We start from the raw sequence: 22,471 nt of genomic DNA, 5'->3' as shown, positions 1-22,471 counted from the left end.
AGAGACATTAAGTCTTAGCTTTCAGGTTTAAGCCAGCCTCTAATTACGAGGGTTTAGAAGATTTCCTGAACCATCCTCTGTAGCATCTGGCACTGAGCATCCCTGGAAGCAAGATGCCGCGCAGGTGGTGCGTGCGCTGGAGCAGCGCTGGCAGTCCCGTCCCTGCAGCCTCCTCAAAGGCAGCTCCCGTTTCCCTGCCGCACGCTCAGCTCACAGCCCTGGCCCGTCAGCCGCAGCTGATCGGGCACGCTGACGAGGCTGACAGGCCTTGATTGCAATTAAGTTGCTGCCACTCACGGCCCTGGGCCTGTTTTCCATCGGCAGGGGCAGTTCGGCGTGCGCAGCCATCGGCCGGATTTTATTGGTGATCCAGGCGAAAGCAGCCGGGCTGCGGAGATGCGAGAAGAGCTCGAGAGCGTGACCCTAAAGAGGTCACCAAAAAATAGGAAATTCAGGTCGTGGTGTTTGGGGGAAGCACGTGAGGATCGCGCTAGCAGCAGGCGTGGTAATTAGTGTGTTAATTTGGCATCACCAGGGGTGAGCCCACCTGCTGCCCATCTGCACTGGGGGGGGCTGTAAGGGAGGTGGGAGCAGCTGGGGCTTTGCTCTCTGTCTTCATGCACAGTTGTACAGAGCAGGGCGAGGAGCAGCACGAGCCAGACCCAGGATCTGGTGGCTGGGGGAGATCACATATCCCTCACTCTGAGAGAGGGGCCTCTTAGTTCTGGCCTGGATGCAGCTCCAGGCTTCTTAAAGATGCTTAAACCGCATAATTTTGGGTAGCAAAAGCTTCAGGATAGAAACGCAGCCCCGTGCTGTGTTTAACAGCACCGTTTGGCTGCGGTTAAAACGAGTGTTTCACGTCAGACTTTGTTTCCCATCTCCAGCCTGGCGCTGCTTTCCGACCAGCACCGATCCCGGGCGTCCTGGCACTGAAGGTGTGCGCGGCGGTGCTGGAGCCGGTCCCATCTGCACCCTCCGGAGAGCCCTTCGCACGGGTGACACCACGACTGCTGTCACCGATCCCCCGGGACCGAGTAGGGTACGTACACTCGCTGCAACTGACGGCTGCTCCTGGCCAAATACCGGTACAGCCAGATGCTTATTTCTGCAATGTTTGATACTGTGCGTATTTATAATGCCCTTTCTCCATAGATCCCCAAGCATGTTAATTGACTCATTAATGTGGCGTTAATGACTGTGGTAATTCAAGTCCTAAGCACGCCTATAAATTAGAAGATTTACTGACGGGCTGAAGTGATGATCTGAGATCTGGGTTGGTTACGGCTCAACCTCGTGGCAGTGGGGTGAGTTAAGGTGATTCGCGGAGCAGGGGAGCTGACGGGGAGCGGCTCAGCCTTTTCTGCAAAGCCCCGAGACGCTGCACGGCCGTGGGAGGACGAAAGGGAGTTTTGTCATCCTGCAGGCAGGGTACGTCCCCCTTGCCAGCTAGTCGCTTAATCGGGGCAACTCACAACATTATGGCCAACAAATGTCAATGAGAGCACATTTGTAGTTGCTGGTGTTATTTTCTCTTTAACGAAATGTCAAAGGGAGGGAAAACAGCAGCAAATGTCAGCAATTGGTCTTTTATCACAATAGACGGTTAGACACAGGTCTTCTCAGCAAAGATGCCAATTAGGAGGCAAACCTCAGATGGAAGAGAGGAAGGAGCTCAGATTTCCATTAGCAATCACCTTTTAACCAGCCCCAGATATGCTAATTTGCTGTAAATGCACTTTGCTATAAATATGAAGACAGCAGAACGGATGAGTGAAGCCTCGGGAGCGTGTGCTGCCCCTGGCTGGGGGCACGGCCCGGCTTTGCTAACTTGATTAATCAAAGCAGGGAGCAAACGAACACCCGCCCTCGCAGCGAAGCGTAACGACCGTCACTGAACTCATGTCTGGGGCTGCGGGGTGAAGATGGCTCCAAAGAAATCAGGGATGGCTCGCTCGGCTGTGGCCCCATCAGCTGGGAAAACATGTCGGTGTTACAAAAAAAAAAAATATGCAGAAGTTTCATTGAAAAGCTGCGTTTATTTCATTGTGATGGGTGGGTGCAAACACCGTGGCGGGGAGGAACAGGGTTTCTTTGTGTTTCCTGGACAGAAGAGGTGATGCTGGAAGGTAGAAACAGCAGAGAGGAGCAGCCCCGCTGCTGCAATACTGAAGACGCGAACTTGTGTGTTTCAGTGACGCTGCAGAGCTGAAAATAACCTTGGGAAGGAGAGTACGTGCGGAAAGAGCCGATGGCTCGTCAGGAGAGATGACAATTAAAGGGGAGATGGATGGGTGGTGATCAGCCGAGCACGGTGGGGCTGGGGAGGTCGGCTGTGTGGTGCTCATGGCTAGTGAGAAAGCAAGAAGGTTTCCAAAAACTCGCTGCTCTGTCAGCACTCGGACATAAATAAATAGATTTGACTCTGCTTGTGTGGCCCACAGGACCCCTCTGCCCGTGGGCTTCTCCTGCGGGGTGGAAAGCCTGGGCTGCCCGGCGCGGTAGCAGGTAGATGGGTGCGGAGCTGTGATTTTGAGCTGCCTGATGCTCTCTGCCTTCGTGGGGGGAGCTGACACTGGTAGGGTTTTTTTACCATTACGGGGCTATTTTAAACTGAAATTATCACTTTCAGGGAGGCTGGCTTGGATGGCACAGCCGCATTCAAGACCTTGATTTGATGACTCCTGTCTCCCAGGCTGCTGTCGTGGTCCTTCACGCTCCAACTTGAGCGGTGACACTTGAAGAAATACATTCTGCTGCTCCCATGGTGTAACACCCGCCCGAGACGGCAAAGCGAGGGGCAAACGGCGACATCAGGGCTGGCGTTCGGCGGGGAAGGCAGCGCTGCCGCTGGGTCTCGCACGCTTCGCAGTTACAACCAGAGGAGCAGGATTACACCCCGTGCGCCTGGAAAGGAGCTACAAAGGTCAGCGCAGGAGTGGCTGTAGCGGGGCAGGATTGCAGCAGCAGGAACGCTGCGGATCTTTCCCCCTTGGGATCGTGGCCAGTAGCTGCCCTGTGAAATTCCCGCGGAGGAAACGGTGGGAAGGAAGCAGCAGAGCGGCACGCAAGGGCAGAAGCCGCTGCCCGAGCGAACCAGAGCGCGGTGTGATATATTTAGCCAGCGGTGGTGCAAAATACAGAAATAGGAAAATAAATCACAGATGTGCCCGATACCTGCCGGGTGGCTTTCTTAGGCTACTTTATCAATGAATTAATTGCAAAGGTGTCTGCCTTAACTCGTCAGCTATTGGCATGCAGGAAGCCCTCCAGTGCAATGCAGGCTGCTGGGTGGGAACTGAGCTTCGTCAGTGGTTTAGTGAAACGTTTGAGCTTGCGCTTAAAACCCTGGACTTCACTTAGGTCTGAGCCTGCGCCTAAAGTAAGCGCAGATGCTTAAGTGAGCTGCTGTGTGGAGGTGGATCTCTGTGTACGCTTGAATTTGTTCCTGACGCAGCGATTTTTCAGGTGGTTTGGTATCTGTGTGCTGCAGCCCTTAAAGAGCTGCTCCAGCGTGGTTAGCCCTTAGGGGAAGGTTCTTCTTTCAAGTTTCAGTCACCATCCCTGGCTCGCCCGCTGTGTGCTCAGATTCAAACCAGGCACTAAATGGAGACGTACCAGTGACACCATCCTATGTCAGTCTGGGCTTTTCAGAGGAGAGATTCTGCTCAACCCTTCCACCGCCCGCTTGTATCCTGCAGAGGGGAACCAGCCGCTGCCATCCTACTGCCTGGCAGTTCAGCTTGGTGACTCCTACCAACGTGAGAGGGGAATGTTAAAATTTAACTAAAAGAGGTTTTTCAATTAGATGAGTGTTTCTGTGAATAATAGGCTTTGTAAGGCATTATTCTACAAATCCTAAATATGGGGTTTAACCTCCTCGTTATTATCCTTTTAATTTCAGAAAGACTTTGAGGGCCTTAATCTTCCCTACGATTATGCTCAGGCTGAGTTAAAAGCAGGCAGGCGGCCGCGGTGCCACAGAGGGACGGCGTGTGCTCAGGCGAACCTCTCTCAAACACGGTATTAATAGATCACTTTTCTCATCCTGGGATGAGGTGGGGGCGATCAAAGACCTCTTGGGACAAACACGCCTGAGTAGGCTGAAGGGGGACGATTTGGAGCCCCTGGCAAGGCTTTCCTGCCCTGAGTCTGCGGGGGACCCCCTGGGGAAAAGGTGGGGACCCCCGTGGCGTTGGTGTTTGCTAGTCCCCAGCGGGTGGCCGTGGGGTGGCTCTGAGGATCCCGGGGGTCCCCAGTGGGGAAACCCCAGGGGGAGCAGCCGACCCCGCATCCCGGGGGTGGAGGGCGGCACCGCCAGCTTTCCGGCAGCCCCCTGGTCTCTGCCGAGTCTCGGGGTCCCCGCAGCGCCCTGGGGACCCCCCAGCTCCCCCGGGGGGGGGGGTCTCTAGGGGATCCAGCCCCCCGCCCTTCCCTCAGCTTTGACGGACAGAGAGGGGCACCCCGAGCAGCTCCGGGGACAACCCCCACTCACCTCCGGGGAGGGGGCGGGGCGTAGCGGGGGTGGCGGGGCGTGGCCGAGGTGACGTCACGGCGCCGTGGTTTGCATGCGGGCCCCGCCCCCGGACACGGTCAGCGCTGGCGCCGCAGGAAAGTTTGCGGCGGGGCCGGGAGCGGAGCGGAGCGGAGCGGGGCGGGGGGCGGCGGCGGCGGGGGCGGCGGGATGGACGCGCTGAAGTCGGCGGGTCGCGCCTTGCTGCGGAGCCCCAGCGTCCACAAACCCTCCTGGGCCGGCGGCCGACACAAGAGTGAGACCCGCCGTCCCGCTGACCCCCTCGGCCCCCCCCCTTGTCCTGCACAGCCCCCCCCCCCCCCTTGCTCTGCACCCTTCCCTTCTTCCTTCCCGGCTTTATCCCGCTTTTCATCCCCCCCGCACCCACTTTTCTCCCTCCTGCACCCCCTTTTCACCCTGCTTTACACGGCCTGTTCCCCCCTCCTTTTTTTCCCTACCCCCTTTCTGCTTAACTCCTCTCTCGCGCACTCCCTTTTCCACTCCTCCTTTTGGCCCCCTACTTTGCTCCCCCCCCCCCTTTGCTCTCCCCCCCCCTTTGCTCTCCCCCCCCCCTTTGCTCCCCCCCCCCTTTGCTCCCCCCCCCCCCCTTTGCTCCCCCCCCCCTTTGCTCCCCCCCCCTTTGCTCCCCCCCCCCCTTTGCTCCCCCCCCATTGCACCCGTCTTCCCCCAGCAGCCCTTCCCCCGTGCAGCTTTGGGGTTGGGGGGGTGGGTGGGGGCCTGTCCCCGTCCCCCAGCGTGGGGCGAGGGCTGGAGCCCCGTGGGTGTTTTGTGGCCTTGTCCCACTACTGGCTCTGTCACACGATCGATGGCCCTTGGGCGAGCGGCCACTCGGTCCCTGCCAGGCGTCCTCCCGCTGTGGCCGGGGAAGGGGGGACCAGCCCGCTGACCCCTGCCCTGCCCTGGAGCCCCGAGCATCGCAGCGGGCAGCAGGAGGGTGCCTTGCCCTGCCTGCACCCCTTGCCGCCCACCAGCGAGATCAAACTTCTTGATTTTACTAATCTGATGAGATTGACCCGGCATCATTACACCTTTTCACTCGGATTAAAGGCCAAGAGCTGCGGGACGCGACAGGGGCAGCTGGCTGGGGTCAGCCTCGGGGCTTAGGGGGGGGGGGGCTGTGCAGCAGATGTGGGGGGGCTGCCCTAACGTGGCCTTGGGGGATGTGCCTGGCAGAGAGGCAGCAACCCTCGGACTCACCCTGAGCCCTCTGCGGAGTGACCTTGCAAACCGCCCCGGTGCCCTTCGCTGGGTGGGGGGCATCGCCGTCGCCCTGCGGGACAGATGCGCCCCTGGTTCGTGTTCACGGGAGGACGGGTGAGGCGGTGGTGAACGGTGCAGAACAGGATGCGTGGAGGAGCCTCTGTGCTGCTTCAGGTGCTCCTTCCTTTCTGAAAGCACTTCAGTGGCTGCGCTTAAACCACCCCTCCTTCCGTCCCAGACCAGCGCGAGCTGTGGGTGCCCAGGGCCTGGCTGCTGCCAGCATCAACTGTGCTTGGACTGTCCCTGTCTCCGTCCTCGGCGAGGCCTTGAGCTGCCCTGCACGGGATACGGGACCAGTGCCCAGCTAGTGAGGCAGGGAGTGTGGGGCAGGCAGCTGCCCGTCCATCGCATGCAAACCACCCTCCACCCCGACGTGCTCACCTGGCTTCAGCTACTGAGGGTGGGAGGACAGTGGCAGCACCCTTGGCTTTTGAGGAATCCAGGCTTTTCGCTGGCACCTCTGTTTCTAGCTGGATGTGAGATAAATGCAGCATCCCGCCTGTACTTGGTTTTTCCGTTCCCTCTCCAGGTTTGGGACCTGCCTGTCAGGTGTGGAGCCCCTGCCCTCCTGCAAACCCTTGTCTCCACATGGCACCGCTCCCACCCGGCTTCTGTCACTTCGACTTTAGCCACTGCTGGGCTGGCCAGGGTGGTTCACTGCTCCTGACACTCACACCCACTGCTGGGAGTGGCGACGGGGTTTATGACTTATCTCCTATTTCACCTTCCCCTGGAGGCTGAGTCACTGGGGGTTACCCCAGGGGCACATCCTTACCCCCCCACGCCCCATCCCCGCAGCCTGCTCTCCCGGTGCTGCAGGTTTGCAGGGACCCACAGAGTTTGACCTCGCTGCTTGGAGGCGGCTGAAGGAGGCCGAGTACAAGGCAGCGAAGCCTTCAGGGACATGTTTTGTCTGCAGCGAGCAGAGCCTCCTCTCTGGGAGCCCTGTGGCTCCCCAGGGCTGTGGGGCACCTCGGGAGGGCTGTGCTTTGTCGCCTCCTGCTCGAAGCAAGACCCTCCTTAAGGAGGAGAGCTGCAGATCCTGGGTTGCCAGCTCCGTGTCTGGAAGTTAGCTCCTGCGGGGCAATTTCACGCTTGGAAATACCCACCTGACTTCTAGTTTGGTCACAGACTTATCTCTGTATTTAGGACGCTCCTTCCCATCTCCCCCATCACCTCCTTGGTGATTTCCAGGAGAGAGCAGAGACCTCTCCTTGCTGAGGCTTCACCCGTGCGATGTGCTCCTCAGGGCTGGTGGTGACTGATTTAGCAAGCTGCAGCATGTCACCTGGATCCCTGTAGCTGTGCGTGGGCTTAGCTAGCGGCAAATCCCGTCTTAGCCTCTGCGGGTAGGTGATGGTTAGCACAGGGTAAGGTTATTGCTGCGCGTGGGGCGGCACCGAGCCCTCCCCTGTGCCTGGTTGGGGCTGCTGCTCAGGATCCCCTCGGTTATGGTGTGGGCCTGGGCACTCCCAATTAAACTGAGGAGCGGATGGATCTTAAAGAGTTGTTGCCGTTTGCTGTGGCTCGTGGGAAAAAATAGGGGTTTGTTTTTCCTGCCTTGGGGAGCTATGGAGGCTGATGATGACATCCCCCACGTGAATGCCTTGCAGGTGCTGTGGGGCTGAAGCGTGCTGTCGCCGCCTCCAACAGCCGGGTCTCTGCCCCATCTCCTTTCCGCAGCGTCTTGTGAGGGACATGATAAATATGCTTGTTACCTCCCAGCCACTCGGGCATGTGAGCCCAGGCAGTGCCTAAACCAACACCCTGCTCGTACCTAAACCTTCTCTTAGAGCTTGACAGGGGTTTCCTTGTGCGTTTGGGAATCTAAGAGCCTCTTTGTTGTCTCTCCAGAGCTCCCAGAGAACTGGACCGACACTCGTGAGACACTGCTGGAGGGGATGCTCTTCAGCCTCAAGTACATGGGCATGACGCTGGTGGAGCAGCCCAAGGGAGAGGAGCTCTCTGCGGCCGCCGTCAAAAGGATCGTGGCCACTGTGAGTGTCCGTGCTGGAGAGGAGCCCTGTCTCCTGCTGTTCGAACAAGCCTGTCACTGGGGAGAGTTTCAAAAGCTGCAGGTCTGGAGGCAGTGCTGTCCGTCTGCAGGCTGGGGGGTGTCAGGATTGCAGGTCCAGCCCTTCCAGGGGTGAGCAGGTGTCTGGCAGTGTAGGTAGAAATGCAGACAGCAGCACTGGGAAACCCTTGGGGCCAGCCCTGGCCCGTGGATGGGGCAGGCTGTGGAAAACTGGTGTTACATGCCTGAGCTGTGGCGCTCCTTGATAAGCTTGGGTGACCCTGGGTGTGGAAGAAACCTGTGACCTGGTGAAATCAGCCTTCCCCAGCCTTCTCTCCTCTTGCAAGGCAGAGGCAGTGTTTTGAGTGCAGCCAGCACATGACCAAGAGCTGACATGCAGTTCTGGTTTTTCCTTCTTGGGATTTGGAGGGTTAAAAGGGGAAGGGAGCAGGACAGCTTGCTTCAGTTCCCAGCCAATATAGTCCTGCTGTAACCTCTGATGGAAGAGGGACTGATTTTCAGCCATCGTCTAGCACTGAGCCTCCCTGGAGTCCCTGCTCACTGGGCTCCAAGTAAAATTAACGCTTCTTTAAGCCCTTATAAAACTGAACGAGGCAAAGACCCAATTGTACAGTTAACTGTCGTAAAACTCAATGGGGTGGCGAACTGCGCTGGGTAATGACGGATCCTTTCCTGGCGTGTGCTGAGCTGCACGGGAGGGGAGCGCTCGCATGAAACGGGAGCCGCTGGCAGAGCCCTTCGCGTCCGATCGACCGAGCACGGAGCCTTTAAATAAAAGCCCCAGGGCTGAGGCCAGCCTTGGAGGGGCAGGACCGACCGCCAGCCGGTCTGGACGTGGCTCAAGTGAGGTCCCCAGAGAGCAGGGCTGAGGATCCAGGTCTGCAGTCTGTAACTAGCCAGCTGTGCGTTACCTTTTTGTTTTGAGAGAGAAGCTGGGCAGTGAGCTGAATGTAACCTGAAGGCTGAAAGCACAAGACTACTAAATAAGAGAAAGTGGCGCTTAAAAGTCTAGTTACTTTTTAAGCCGCCGTCCTGACCTTGGCGTGGGGGATGCCTTGCCACTCGAGCGGGTTTTGGCAGTAGAGCTTGAAGCCAGCTGCAGGAGCGTCCTGCTCCCAGCACAGCTCCCTTGTTCGTGCTGGTGTCCTCCTCTGCTCCAGAGCTGGCCCTAAAGACAAAACTCCCCGGGGTTTCACCAAGTGCTCGCACGGCTCGGCCAGAGCAGCCGCTGCTTCGTGCAGATGGCTGCGGGGAAGTTCTCCCGGAGGTGCTGGGCTGGGAGTGCCTCTGCACCAGGTGGGGTGGACGGTGTGTGTCCTTCTCTTGGTAACGCCAGCAAAAATTACTGCTTCAGGGAAGGAAAAGTTTTAACAAATGCCTTATCACACCTGGTAGTAAGTTCAGTCTCTAGTACTAACGAGTGCTATTAACGTGCCTATTAGGTAGTGCGTGTCTAGAGTCTGCGTCCATGTGCCTTTGGATGTATCGGTGTTAAAAGCCTGTAACTTTCCTCTCCTTTTCCTTCCAAAGGCAAAAGCAAGTGGAAAGAAACTGCAGAAAGTGACTCTGAAAGTCTCGCCCAGAGGGATCGTGTTAAACGACAGCGGAACGAACGAGCTGATCGAGAACGTCTCCATATACAGGTGGGTTACGGGGGGCACTTCGGTGGGTGTGTGCTCCAAGGCTCCTCGTCTGCTCTGGTCTCCACCCAGGCTGAGGTGATGCCTCACTGGCCATCATGTCTTGATGGAAAGCAAAGGTGGGCGAAGGAGGGTCATTGCTAAATTTAAGGTAAATTTACGTCTGATGCAATAAGAGTCTAGCAGGGAGTAAGGAAAGACCTGATGAGCCTGGAGGTGTTGTGTGTGTGGTCTGCAAATCCACAGCCAAGTGTTCCCTGGCCACAAGGGGCTTTACTGTCTGTTTTTGGCAATGGAAACACCAAAGCATCCGGGGTGACGGCGAGAATCGAATACAGAGGGTGGTCAAAGCGTCTCTGAGCGGGTGAGGATGTGAGTGTTGGAGCCAGGGCTGCCCTCCCCTCGCTGGCTGCTCTGCACCTCTGATAAGTTTAAATAGCTCTGACAAAGAGCAGGGCTGGGACAGCTGTTGAGACCCACTGCCAGCGTGGGGAGGGCGAGGATGGATTCTCCCATGCCCGCTCCTCTGGCTTCGGCAAGCATTTCTTCCAAAGAGGCTGGAGGCAGGCGCAGGCGTGGCAGAACAGAGCTCAGCTTGGGTCTGGCCCTTTCCATCTCCTCTCTCTCTTCTCCCTCTACATCCCCCACACTCTGCTTCTATCCTTCATCTGCTGCCCTATTCCCCTTTGCTACATGTGGGATGGGGAGCACTGGGTTGGGCACTCTCTAACCAGACTACTAACCCGCTTGCTTTTGTGCGGTTCAAACTAAGCAGTCGCATACAGCCCCCGGTGCTGAGGCCCGGCCCTCCCCAGGAGATAAACCCGCTGCTAAAGAGCAGAGTTGGGCGAAGTGACCGCGCCAAAATCGGGATCATTGTGCTGGTGTAAAAGCAGGCAGAGCCGTGGGGCCGGGGTTTTTAGGTCCTGCCTTAAATTCTCCCCAGATGCTTTAACAGCCGTGGATGAAGCTGTTCCTCCCGGTCAGCGCTCACGTACGAGCATCCCCTCGATTCGGTTGCCTCAAGTCAGCGCATCCTAAATAGGCTGTTGATGTGGGGACTGATGCTGCTCCCCGGAGGTGCTGGCACTGTGGGAGCGGGGGTCATGGCGAAAGCTGGGGTCTGTGTGCGTGGGGGGGTCATCTCCCCGCTCTGTGAGCGTGCTCCACCGGTGGCGGTCCCAGGGCTTTCCTCTAACACCTCTGCTGTCTTCTCTTTGGCTTGTCTGTTCGCGGAGATGATGCTGGCTCTGAGCTTTTGCCCTGGGTCACGTGCTGCTAAAATGCAGCCACAGTCACTGCTCCCAGAGGCCCTGGTCGTAAAACTGGCTGGCTTCAGAGGCCGGGCGTGAGTTGTCCTTTCCCTGGAAATTAGTGACCATCGAATATCGAGCTGGGGGTTGCTGGAAGGGCCACGTGCCTGCGCAGACGACCTTCCCTGGCTTTGTCGTGATTATTAAGAGCGGCCACGCTGTTTTGGGAAAAATGGGAGAAAGGAGTGAACTTCCAAGTGCCTCTAATCCAGATCACGGCTTAGCTCTGGGAAACAAAATATAGGCCGTTGAGCAGAGGCATCCTCATATGCAACAAGAAGCTAATGCAGCGTAAATAAATTTTGAATGTGGCTTTTTTTAAGTCCCCGCATCTGCTGAGAACTGGGACCTTCCAGTCTCCTCCCTGTAAACTCTCAGGGGCAGCGAGAGCAGGAGCTGAAGAGGCAACATGGGGCTATGGGAAAACTTTCGCTGAAATGTTCCACTTTTTTCCTGGCGTTTTCTCTTTCCTTCACACCTGTTTGACCTGTCGCATGCCCAGGGAAGAGGCTTTGCTCGCTGCTAACGCCTGCCACCTTGCACTGAACCTCCAGGGCTGCTCCAGCCTCTGCTCGCTGGCTTCAGATGAGACGCTCAGTCCTGCTGCTCCTGGCACGGACGGACCCGTGGGAGATGGTGGTGGCTGATGCTGAGGGGCCCGCTGCCCTGCAGAAGGGAGCCGAGTCCTTGGTCACTGCCTGGTCTCCCCAAACAGGTCAGCCTGTTGCTCTTCCAGAGCCTTGTTCAGCATTTTGGAGTCAGCCTTGCCCTGCCAAGGGGGCTGAGAGAGACACAGCCATCCTGGGGGTGCTCCACTGAGGAGGCTGAGCCTCCTTCCCCATGTCCCATGTGCTCAGGGGTCTCGGAGCATCCTCTGCATCTGCTACTGCAGATCTTGGAGCCTCAATTTCAGCCTTTCCAACAGCTTTGCTTGGGCACCCCTGCATCAATTTCTTTCCCTGGTTTGAGCCTCAAGATTAAATTGTAGGCCGAGAACAAGTCCTTCTCTCTCCTTGCAAGCTTATCCTCTAAGGAAAATCTTCTGAGTCTCTCTTCTGAAGGCAGAGCATTTGTCAGGCGTAGTCCCGGGCTGGCACACCGCAGAGTCTTTACCTTCTCTAACCTGTCCTTTCCCACAAGGTGAAACGTTTTCTCTTCTCTCCCACCTCTGCGTGTGATGCACGTGGTTCACGCCGTGGCTGCGGGAGTTGCTCTGGGCTGCTCTTACGCTCAAGCCAGTGGCATCGACTCCTCTGCTTTGGGAAGGAGTTGCTTTGAAGCCTCGTAACGCTCCTGTGCTCCCTCTGCCTTCCCTGCTTGGCCCCGGAGCTGGAAGCCCTGGGGTAGACACTTGCTGGCAGGTCAGAGGAGGGGTTGGTCAATCTCCCTTGTGCGCAGTGCCCCGGACAAGACATTTCGTTCTGTCTTTCAGGATATCCTACTGCACAGCAGACAAGATCCACGATAAAGTGTTTGCCTACATTGCCCAGAACCAGCTCAATGAGAACCTGGAGTGCCATGCCTTCCTCTGTACCAAACGGAAAATGGTCAGTCCAGAGGAAGAAATGGGGATGTGGCTGTAGGAGGAGGAAGCAGAGAGGGGCTGCGCTGGTGAGATAACAGCTCTGCCCCTGGTTAGAGCGACGGGGGGCCCTGCCCCAGCCAACGGCCCCAGGAGAGCACCCACCCTCCTGCTGCCGTCACCACCTGCCCACAGGCAGTTAATCCTGGCGATGGTGCCCAGCGTCTGGCCATCGCTCTCGAGCGCTCGTAACTCCGGGCTGGATTCAGCCCAACCTCTTGGCAGGTAAAAGCCTTTCTGCCCCGAGGTCTGGGGCAGGGGTGAGAGGACCTGGCCCTGCACCGGCACCTGGAACCCCCGCTGCTGCACTGGGGTCCCAGCTGCTGGGACTCTTCCCTGCTCAGCATCCACTTCCCCAGGCTGGTCTGAGCCCGGCGTGCGGAGAGGCTTTGGCAGGCGAGGAGGTCTCCGGGGAGGCTGGCAGCAAGGTGCCCAGGGGCGACCTCGTTGATGGGAGGCATTTAGCCAGCAGTTCTGGGCTCCCCGCCCTGGCTTCCTTCCATTTCTTGCTGTTGAAGCTCCTTGTCCAATTTTTAGCGGCATCTTTGCAGGCAGGGCCACGTCCTCCCTGCGGGAGCAGCACAGGAGACCCCGCTGCGTGCCGAGGATGGGGCTCGGAGCAGAGACGTGTATATAGGAAATGGTCTCTGGCTCTTGCTTTGAACCCGCTCAGGGGATTTTTTTCCTGCTGATTCAGTGTATCAGGATGGGCAGGAACCCAGCGCTGATGTGCTGGCGAGGGAGAGAAGTGGGTCACTGGGCACCGGCTGCAAGCGGGGCAAGGAGAGCCCTGGGGGTCTCTCCAGTAGAGCCAGAGCGGGCGCTGAGCCCCCTCCCCGCAGCAGGAAGGTGCTTTAGAGGAGAGAAAGGGCAGGTCAGATCCCTCTGCTCCCAGAAATCCTTCCCCTGGTGCCTGTTGCTGGGCCCGAGCAGAGAATGGGATCTCCCGAATCTGCAGGGAAACAAACCTCCAGAGAGCTCTTCCCACCCAGTGCATCCGGGTGTGGTGATTCCTGGGTCCTTGGGAGCATCCCTGTGCCTGGAGCGTGGCCACCGCAGCTCTCTTAATATTCCACACTTCTCCCAACTAGGTTTGGGTTTTTTTTTTTCTGGAGAGAGAATAATGGAAGCTACAAGTTGTCTCTCCTTGCTGCGCTGTGCGCTCCCATCCTTGCGTGGCGGAGATAAGCCTCACTCTGCAAATTAAAATTTAAATCTCTCCAGTGCTAAAAGAATTATCTCAGTGGTACATCAGCTCAGTGCGTCTCCCTGCAAATAAAGTTCTCCAAGGCCTTTTGTGGCAAAACCTAGAAATATGGGGTTTTTCCTTGTCTGTAAAATGCATGAACGTCGTGCTGGTAAGGTGATGCCCTGCTCCCAGACCAGGGACTGTCCCTGCCCCAGGGCAGGGTCCCCGAATGTAGGCACAGCTACCAGTCACGGGCATATAATTAGTCCGTATTTTTAGTTCATGGGTAATTCTCTCTGGTAGCCGGGTCTATTAAACTTGATTCAGATGTGACAGCTTAAATTGTAAACAGCTGTGAGGAGTTTCATACTTAATTACCATATTTAAGTTTTTGCCATAAAGCGTTTGCGCTTCCATCAAAGATGTAAATAGCTCTGACATTCAAATGAGCCCTCCTGCTTTGCGAGGCTTAATTGGCACCAATAGGTTTGCGGGGTCTCCTCGCCCCTCCCGCGCAGGAGCACCCAGCTTTTGGGCTCTGCTCGTGCTCCCCCCTCCACGTCTCCGCCTTCCCAGCTACCAGGGGCTGTGGGTTACGGACAGGGATGGGGGTTTGTTTAGTTTGCAGCTTCGTGAAACAAACTCGCACCTCAAGGCTCCTGCAGCGCGCCCGCCTTGTGGAGTGTTACTTGTTATCTCCTTGCACTTAACTGCTCGTGAGCTCTGCCTTCTCCTAATGAAACTGGCATTTATGTCACTATTTATACATCTCCAGCAACTCGGGCTGTTGGAGGTGGTGGGGTTTTTGCTGCTGCTCCAGCTCTCAGCTTGCGGAGGAACGGAGGGACTGCAGGGGAAGGTGTCCCTGCTGCGGCCCTGGCTGTTGCAGAACAAACCCCTGCTCTTGATCGAAGCCTGCAAGACGCCAGCTTAGCTCGGGGGAGCCAGGGGAAGACCTGGGGTCTCTCTTGTCCTGCCTCTAAGGTTGCTCCCCGTTGGAGAGAGCTGCAGTTTCGTGGCATTTTTACCCTGCTGCATGTTGCTCTCGGAGCATCCTTGTGCAGGGTGCCGGGGAGGGATGGTCCGCAGCTCTGTGCATCCCTCCCCAGCACTGGTGTGGCTGACAGCGGCGTGGTCCAGGGCGCTGAATCCCTTTGAGCTGTTGGTCGTCCTGGTGGGCGATGCTCTGCGGTAGGCACAGCACGGCACAGCCCTGAAGCGGGAAGACACATTCCTCAGGGAGCTGCAAGGACGAGCCCGGGGCCGTGAAGTGCTTGCACTTGTTTAGATCACGCTTGGGTGTGGGGTGCAGGGAGAGCTGCCTGTGCCCCGCCGTCAGGAGCAGCTCTTCTCTCCCCGTGTGTCGCCTGTGACAGCCACGTCCCTGCCTCCTCCGTATCCCCATTACACCTAAAGACGTGTCCACAACGAGCTGGGTGTCCTACACGGAGCAAGTCTCTCTTCCATCAATATTTGATTACCCCTCCCCAGCCAGGCAGGGAGCGTGCAGAGCGAAGGACTGGTTGGATCCAGGTTAACATGAATCTGCAAAGCAAAACCAGCCTCCAAATGGTTTAAATCTACGTGAGGACCCCGTTGATTAACGTGCTGCCTCCCCACTGTCTTTCCAGGCACAAGCGGTCACCCTCACCGTAGCTCAAGCCTTCAAAATCGCGTTTGAGTTATGGCAGGCGGCTAAGGAAGGTGAGTGGTTTTCTTCTCTTCCCGCTCTTCACATGAAAGTTCAAGGGATGACTTTTTTTCCAGCTTTCAAGTGCCTTTTCCTTTTGCCCTCCAAATTCCCAGGCTGCTGTTAAGGTTGGTCCAACCTCTGGTGTGGTTTAAGGCGTCTTCCAGGTTTCTCTTGACAGCCTCGTAAATCCAGCCAAATTTTGGCCGTGCTCCTTTCTTGCAGGCGGGGTGTGATGGACCTGCTGCTTGTCTGTGGTCCCTCAGAGCTCTGCTGCGGTCAGCACTTTTGCTTCCACCTTTCACAAGATTATAAAAGGCACCCAGAGGCTGGGCTGTTGTGGGCAGGGGAGACCTGGTGGCCCATCTGAGCTGTCCCCCCTGTCCCTGCTCCCTAAAAGCTTGCGGGGAAGTGCTCTGCAGTCAATGATGGCGTCTCCTTTTGCAGAGAAGGAGAAGCGGGAAAAGTCCATCTTGGAAGGAGAAGCAACGAGCAGCTCCAGCTCAGAAGCCCCTGCCCACCACGACACACGTAAGTCACCACCAGCAGAGCTTTGCTTCGGGGACGGGGAGCAGCCTGAGGTCTGCGGGGTTTTCCCTGAATGGGGCTTTGGAGACCAGCGAGGAGCAAACGCTTGTAACAGAGATGCTGCCCTCAGCAGAGCGTTTGGGACACGGTGGCCGCCTGCCGAGTCCTTCCATCTCCCCCAAAATATCTCATGCAGCCCCTCGTACGCGGCTGCTGCCCCCCCCCAAATCTGTTTACTTCTGCTCCAGGCAAATTGGCCGTAAATTCCTGATGAGATGAGCGTGGACCCCCATGTCCCGAGTTTGATTTCAGGTTTGTTTCGGACCCGAAACACTTGCCATCCCATCGGCTGAAGGAGATGGACATCCAGGTGCCACTCTCCCTCTGGGTCCCCTATGGGAGGAGAGGGGTGTGAAAATGAAACAAATACTAAACCACCTCATAATTCAGTGTCTGGCCGTGGGTCCTCTGCTGCCTCTGAAACGTAAAATGCGTAGCCAGGGAGAAGTGGGACAAAAGACTAATCTCTCTTCCATGCTGGCCACAGAGATAAGAGGATTTGGCACGGAGGAAAATAGCATTAAACTGGGCTTCCTTCCAGGCTGGCACATCTCATTTCTTCATGTGAAGGCCCAAGACTGGAGGAATCTGTCACGAACGGTGGCACAGCGGGATAAATGAGGCCTGGGGCTGCCATGGGTGTAGGAATGGGTTCCAGCATCGGCCTGGGGGATGCTCTGCAGCGGGGGCGTTTGCTGCAGGGTGATGGGGAGGATTTGAGGCTTCCCTGAAGCAGCCCAGCCTGTGGTGTACCGGCAGCCCCCAAGCTGGAAACTGTCCCTTCACCCAGTGCCGGATTTTCCCTTGGTTCTATAAAATAATGATGCATCTTTGTAAGATGCCGAATTGATGCTGTGGTCTGAGCTGAGGGTATCACCCAGGGTCTGCTCCCACCCGGGGCTATGAAGCCCTGGGGTTGGGATGTGCTGGGTTTGGGATGTGCCACCTTTGCCTGGGGCTGATCCTGACTCATCCTGAACGTAAGCAGGTACCCAGGAGCCTCCCCTGATGACTGCTGGAGGGATGAGCTGGCCAATCCTCCCCTGTGTCCCTCTCGAGAGGGTCTTGGCTGCCTGATCATGAATTATTCAGGCTGAAACCACTGGGTGAATGAAGCTCCTCCATGCTAAAGTTCGGAGCCATCCTGAAGGAATTTGATTCCCCTCTTGAGGGGAAGTGATTACTGCAAAAAGGCTTGGTTTCATGTCGTCTCTATTTCCCCTCCCCTGCCTCATTCCCTCTCCACTCTCTTCACAGCAGCAGCCACGGGGAACTTGCTGGATTTAGAAGATCCTGCCAAATCGTCCCTGACCAGCAGCGCAAACTCCCCTCACTTAGATAACAGCATGTTTGGGCCGAGCTCCTCTGTAAATAACAACGTGGTGTGGGTAAGTGTGTGCCCGGGGCATCTGACGGGGGGTGGGGTACGATGCCATCTCCATTTCGTGTGCTCCAGGTCCCATCATGGGGCTTTTTCTGGGATAAACCGCCTGCCCTGGGAGCTCCGGGGAGGCTGAGCCGTTCAGGCAGGGTTTCCGAGATGCCGAGCGAGCTGGGTGTCGGTGTCCTACTTGAAATGATCGATGAGTGTTCGAGTGGCTACTGCCCTTTTTAGGCTCTGTAAATAAATGAACGAGACTGCGAGGCACTCGTGAGAAACGCCTCTGTCAGATAATTGAATATTAGTTCTTCCCGAGCAGCATTTCTCAGTGGTTTGTCATTTAATTGAGAGACCACCTAACTGCTCTGTTCAGGGGAAAAAATCATTATGTTGATGGCTTTTGTTTACCATTCACTAAACCCAGGTTATATTTATGTTCATTATTACTCTTATTTTTCCCTTGTTCTTGTTTGTGGCTGTATCTGGCTTGTAGGAGCATGGATGGCTTCTCTAAAATGTCCTCAGTCATCTGGCTTAATTGTTTCCCGGACCACTAATAGAAAAATAACGACCCAGCCCATGTGCCCATCTGTCAGGAGCCTTCTCCGTGCCCAAGTGCTCCATCACCAACAGGGCTGGGGCTGAGCTTGGAAGCCCCACTTGACCCGGGAGCTTTGAAGCCCCACTCGACCCGGACCTTGTCCCTGCCCATCCACGTGCCCTCTCTGGAGTTTTGAAGAATCGAATGATAAAGGCCTTTGCCTGGAGCCTGTTTCTTGAGTCTGCCAGGTCTGAACCTGAGGCTTTTCAGGTTAAATGTGAAGATCAACTCTAAGTCATGTCAAATCCTGGAGGTGTATCCCTCCCATCCTGCAGACTTTTTGTACTTTACATGTTACATTAAGTCTGTAAACGCATCACACAATTGTAGGAACAGTCAAGTCTGTCCATAGCAAAGCCCTCGCACAGAGCTCATCTTCCTGCGTGGGAAACCTTTCTCCCCCAAGCAGCTCAAATGCTTTCCCTGAGAAACCCTAAGAGCAGATCAGAGAGAAAGGATCCCAGAGCTGCTTCCAAGCAGCACAGGTCCCCCCTGTGCTGGTGCAGAGTTGCTTTCCAGGTTCCTGATCCAGAAAAGCCCCGAGGGATGCCTGGAGCATCTTGCCGAGCTGTATCCGGGTCCCTTCTCTTAGCAGAAACCCGCAGCGTGTGCCAGTCGCACGCGGAGAGCTGGCAGAGCCGAGGGCTGTGGTTAACCCCAGAGAGGGATGTGGTCCAGCTGATGGGCCAGATCCAGCCCACGCAGGCAGTGGGGCAGAATTAGCCTGGTTTGGAGATGGTGGGAAAGGGCCAAGCCCCTGCCCCGTCCCTGGGCTGCGAGGGGAGCGCGGCATCCCCGAGCCCCGGGATCTGCTCTGAGGAAGCCTTGGACCACCCAGTTACACATCTTACCCTGGGGCTTATGCAGAGTGTGAGACAAAACCTGCCCGAGGAGGCAGATTGCCGACAGGAGCGTTGCTTTAGGCACTCGGAAATCAATACGTGTATATTTTTTGTCTGCCTGCTCAAGTGCAGAGACTGATCTCTAAATACACTTTTGTGCGTTCTCTTAGCAACTACTCCTCTCTCTTTTTATCTCTTTAACAAAGGAAATGGATGACGGTCTCGACGAGGCGTTTTCAAGGTAATTCTAATAACCCCTTTTACAAGTTCACGCCACCAGGGACCAGCCCGGGAGACTTGACTAGTGACTGGCTTTTAATAATGCTTCTAATCTAATCACCCGCCGTGATCTGACCTAGGCAGCTGCCCCATCAGTGCCTCAGCTGTTAATTGAAAGATAGGCTTTGAGGCTGGCTGATAAGCCAAATATTTTGACAACCTTTTAAGGATGGAGAGAGGCTCTATGTGATAGGGAATTTAGTTCCCCAGGCAGTTGGCATGTCCGCTCCTGCTTGCCGGGGTGAGGCTGCCTGTTTCCAGCCTCCGTGCTAGCTGCGGCGCTGCTGGTCCCAGCTTCTGGCGCGGGGGGGACTTGTCTCTTCCTCGCCTCTCCGTGAGGTCTGCACTAACCCTGGGACTTTGTTCCCATCTGTCCCCAACCCAAGAGCAACTGCTGAGGGCAGCCTCCCTGCTCCACTGGCCCTGGTTGCAGCGTGGTTGTTATCAGGGCGACGCTGAGGCACCAATTCTGTGTTCCTGCACCTGAGCACGTTCAGAGTCCGTGGCCTCGTTCGCTTTCCACTCCAAGTGAAGACCTTCCCTGCCCTTGCAGGCCGAGCAGTCCAGCAATGTTAAACAAAGGTGGGCTTTCCTGTCTGTCCTCCTGCAGGCAGGCCCCCGTGGGGTGGTGGGGACGCTTTAGTTCGCGTCCTCCTCCTCCGGCTGGTGCTGGAAGAGGGAGTCTGGCAGTAGCAGGGCTGAGCCCAGCACTGTCACCTCCCCAAGAGCCACTCGCCTCCGCCGGGGGTTTGCAGCAGTGCCAAAACTGCACGTTCAGCCCTAAGGAAACAGACCTTCGTGTCTTGTTTGGCTCTCAGGAACGATTTACAGCTTCCACTTCCACGGCAGCCCTGTCCCAAGTTGAGTCCCATAAAGGGGCTGCTTCAATTTACGTCTTCACGTCGTCTGTTTCCCTCGCCTCTGTTCCTTGCCCTACTTAATGAAGCAGATGTTGTTGGTTGCGGTCTTTTGTTTTGCATTGCTGGCTGCCGAGCTGTCACATCACCCTTGGCCTTCTGGTGACTCAGTAGTTGGACTGCTCCTCCACCGAGGCGGATGCTTCTGAAAGCGTTCCTGCCACAAACATCGTCGCTGGACGTTTTGCTTCTTTATTAAAGAACGTGCGTGCGGCCGGTTTAATCTGAGGCTTATTCGGCACCGCGCCTGCCCTGGGTGAAACACCAAATGCTCGAGTTAACCTCTGGCCCTGGGAGAGTGGATGCTGCAGCGTTACCTTTTCACAGAGGTGTGTTTAATAACACAACCACAAACTGGGGCTTGTTAGGTTTTGCGAAACATCTGGGATGTGCCAGATGACGCCCTCTTAAAGCTGATCCTGTGGGCTATTAAACATCCTCCGAGTCCTGCCGTGCCTTAACCCAAAGAGTTAAATGCTGGGGCCGGGCAGTGCGGCGGGCAGCGCGCTGCGTGGCCAGACACAGCGCCGTGAGAATTGAGTCATTGCGCTGAGGCTGCTCCTTTGGTCAGCAGAGCCTGAGATAAGAGCCCAGCTCACGATGCACCCGCCAGCTCTAGCTCGGGGGAGGGAGGCAGCACCGTTTTGCCAGACTGCTAATACACGGGATGTCCAGACTGCAGATTCCCTGGGTGCCCGTGGGAGAAACGTTAGGATAAACCAGCAGCAAAGCTGCAACAAACTGGAGAGGGCTGCGAGTGTTACGTGCCAGCTCTCCCCTCACTGAATTATCTCGTGCCGTTGGAGGATTTTGAAATGTGGAACTGCAGCTGGGGTTTGGCATTACGGATGCATCAAGCATCCAGGCTATAAACTACGCGGATTTGTGTTCTGACTTTCTGTTTTTCTCCCCTCTTAGGCTGGCTCAGTCGAGAACAAACCCTCACGTCCTTGACACGGGACTGACGGCTCAAGACATCCAGAGTGCAGAAACGCTCTCACCTGTAGACTGGAACAAAATGGATTCCAACACAGGCGAGAAAGATGATCTGTTCATGTTTTGAGGTCAAATGCATCTAAGAGCTGACAGGAGAATAACCACTAAAAGTCTGTGGACTGAGTCATGCTGTTCCAGGTGCTGTACGCAAGGGGCTCTTCCGAGGGCTCTTCACCAAGTCAGATGATGTTACAGCACAGCTTAGACCAAAGCTTTAGAAACCTAATGCAGATTTTTTTGTACCTTGCTTTTATCTAAACCACAAGATGCTCTTGAACATATTTATTCATAGCCGTTACAGTTTACATACATTATTGGAAGGTGTGTAGAGCATCTACAGTATTGTGTGGTGATACACCACGGAAGAACCTTCAGCAGTGCCTGTTCCTCTGAAAAAAAAAGACTATGCAACACCAAAGTCTCTCTGTATATACTTTCCTAGACAAAGGTCTGCAGATGCAAATGCAATTGCAAGCACAACTGTTACTAATCCACTGTTTCTTGAACAACACATCACCTGCCTAGGCGGAGGGGAGGAGATTTGCAGCAGCTGCTAACAGTGTTAGAATCAAAGAGGTAGCAGAGATCTTGCTTTTGTTGTGAATGTCTGTGATACTCTCACAGTTGTCAATCACCCCTATGGGTTCTGGCTGTTTCTTTGCCAGCTTTGTGTGGGAATTGACACTTTTTTACCCAAAGACTCTATGAAGTTTTGCACTTTAAGACTTGAACTGAAAGCAATGGTCCGAATTGTCAAGGTAAGCAGTGCCTGTAACTTCTCTTCAGAAGCTATTTACCCAAAAAATCCCCCAACCCCGCAATGCTGCAGGTCTGTTTCAAAACTGACTACCCACGTGCGCCGTTTCTGATGTGACTCAGAATATAAAGGCTCCGTTGCACTGTTGGCTTTAAAAGCAAAACCACCAGGGAGTAACAATTTGTTTTGCTAAAGCGTGTTGGAAGTTGCAGGCTGGGTGAACCCAGTAGCACAATAGATCCGTGTTCTTAGCCCTGCTAAGTGGATTTGGCTGTGCATGCCTTTTTACTGGCTCAGAACCATTTGGTTGTTGCTCACTCGATAGACTCAAATGGAATTGGATTAGGGAAGACCAATACCTGGATGTTCAATTAGCGAGAGGTGCCCCTTGCAGCAGGACTCCGATCCTCATCCCCCCCCCCCGACAGCCGCAGCTCCTGGGAGGCTTGGGAAGCTCTTCATCTGCTCTTGGAATTGGAAATAAGTATTGGAGGTATAAAGCTTATGCTAATTAAAAGATTAAGTTTAATGATCCTAAATAGTCGCACGGACAGTTTGCAGTGTTTGTGGCCTTATGTGGAGTACACTAATCTGTTTTATAGATTTGTAACTTGGTTTTGAAACACTAATTCATTCCCCAGATAGCTCTTTATAACTCTCTTAAACTGCTTGCAGAAAAAAAAAAAAAGAAAAACCTCTTTGTCAGCTGTAAGAATTTATTAGGAAACAGCTGAGTGACTCTAACTTAGATATTTTTATTTTTTTTTTTTTGCCTAACTGTTATTGTGATAACGTATGGAGGACTTGTGAAGCTGACTCATCGTGTCTCTTAATAAAATGTGTGCTCTGTTTATCCTGCAAAATTGT

The 22,471-nt window shown here is 55.4% G+C and overlaps 1 protein-coding gene across 2 annotated transcripts; it reads left to right on the top strand.

The window, feature by feature from the left end:
• Positions 1-4,568: 4,568 nt before the first annotated feature.
• Positions 4,569-21,482, top strand: LDLRAP1 (low density lipoprotein receptor adaptor protein 1). Of its 2 annotated transcripts, none has more exons than XM_086479331.1 (10): positions 4,569-4,629; positions 4,665-4,769; positions 7,649-7,791; positions 9,360-9,472; positions 12,215-12,329; positions 15,185-15,257; positions 15,691-15,774; positions 17,089-17,219; positions 18,862-18,896; positions 20,770-21,482. In XM_086479331.1, the coding sequence occupies exons 1-10, from the start codon at positions 4,569-4,571 to the stop codon at positions 20,912-20,914; spliced, it is 1,005 nt and encodes a 334-aa protein (XP_086335457.1). In that variant the 3' UTR covers positions 20,915-21,482. The 2 variants fall into 2 exon arrangements, with proteins under 2 accessions (XP_086335457.1, XP_086335458.1); XM_086479332.1 differs by lacking the exon at positions 4,569-4,629 and adding an exon at positions 16,179-16,180 and having other exon boundaries at positions 4,685-4,769; positions 15,691-15,778.
• The last annotated feature ends 989 nt before the right edge of the window (positions 21,483-22,471 follow it).

This window comes from Leptosomus discolor, chromosome Z (assembly GCF_034619465.1).
Source record: "Leptosomus discolor isolate bLepDis1 chromosome Z, bLepDis1.hap2, whole genome shotgun sequence".
NCBI lineage: Eukaryota > Metazoa > Chordata > Aves > Leptosomiformes > Leptosomidae > Leptosomus > Leptosomus discolor.
The sequence above is the reverse complement of the archived record's forward strand: the minus strand, read 5'-3'. Positions and strand labels throughout refer to the sequence as shown.

Bases quoted from the DNA above. Each gene is read 5' to 3' on its own strand.
- LDLRAP1 (XM_086479331.1), top strand. From the start codon at position 4,569: ATGCGGGCCCCGCCCCCGGACACGGTCAGCGCTGGCGCCGCAGGAAAG. The intron at 4,770-7,648 runs GTGAGACCCGCC...TTGTCTCTCCAG, and splicing joins GGCCGGCGGCCGACACAAGA to AGCTCCCAGAGAACTGGACC. The intron at 7,792-9,359 runs GTGAGTGTCCGT...TTCCTTCCAAAG, and splicing joins TCAAAAGGATCGTGGCCACT to GCAAAAGCAAGTGGAAAGAA.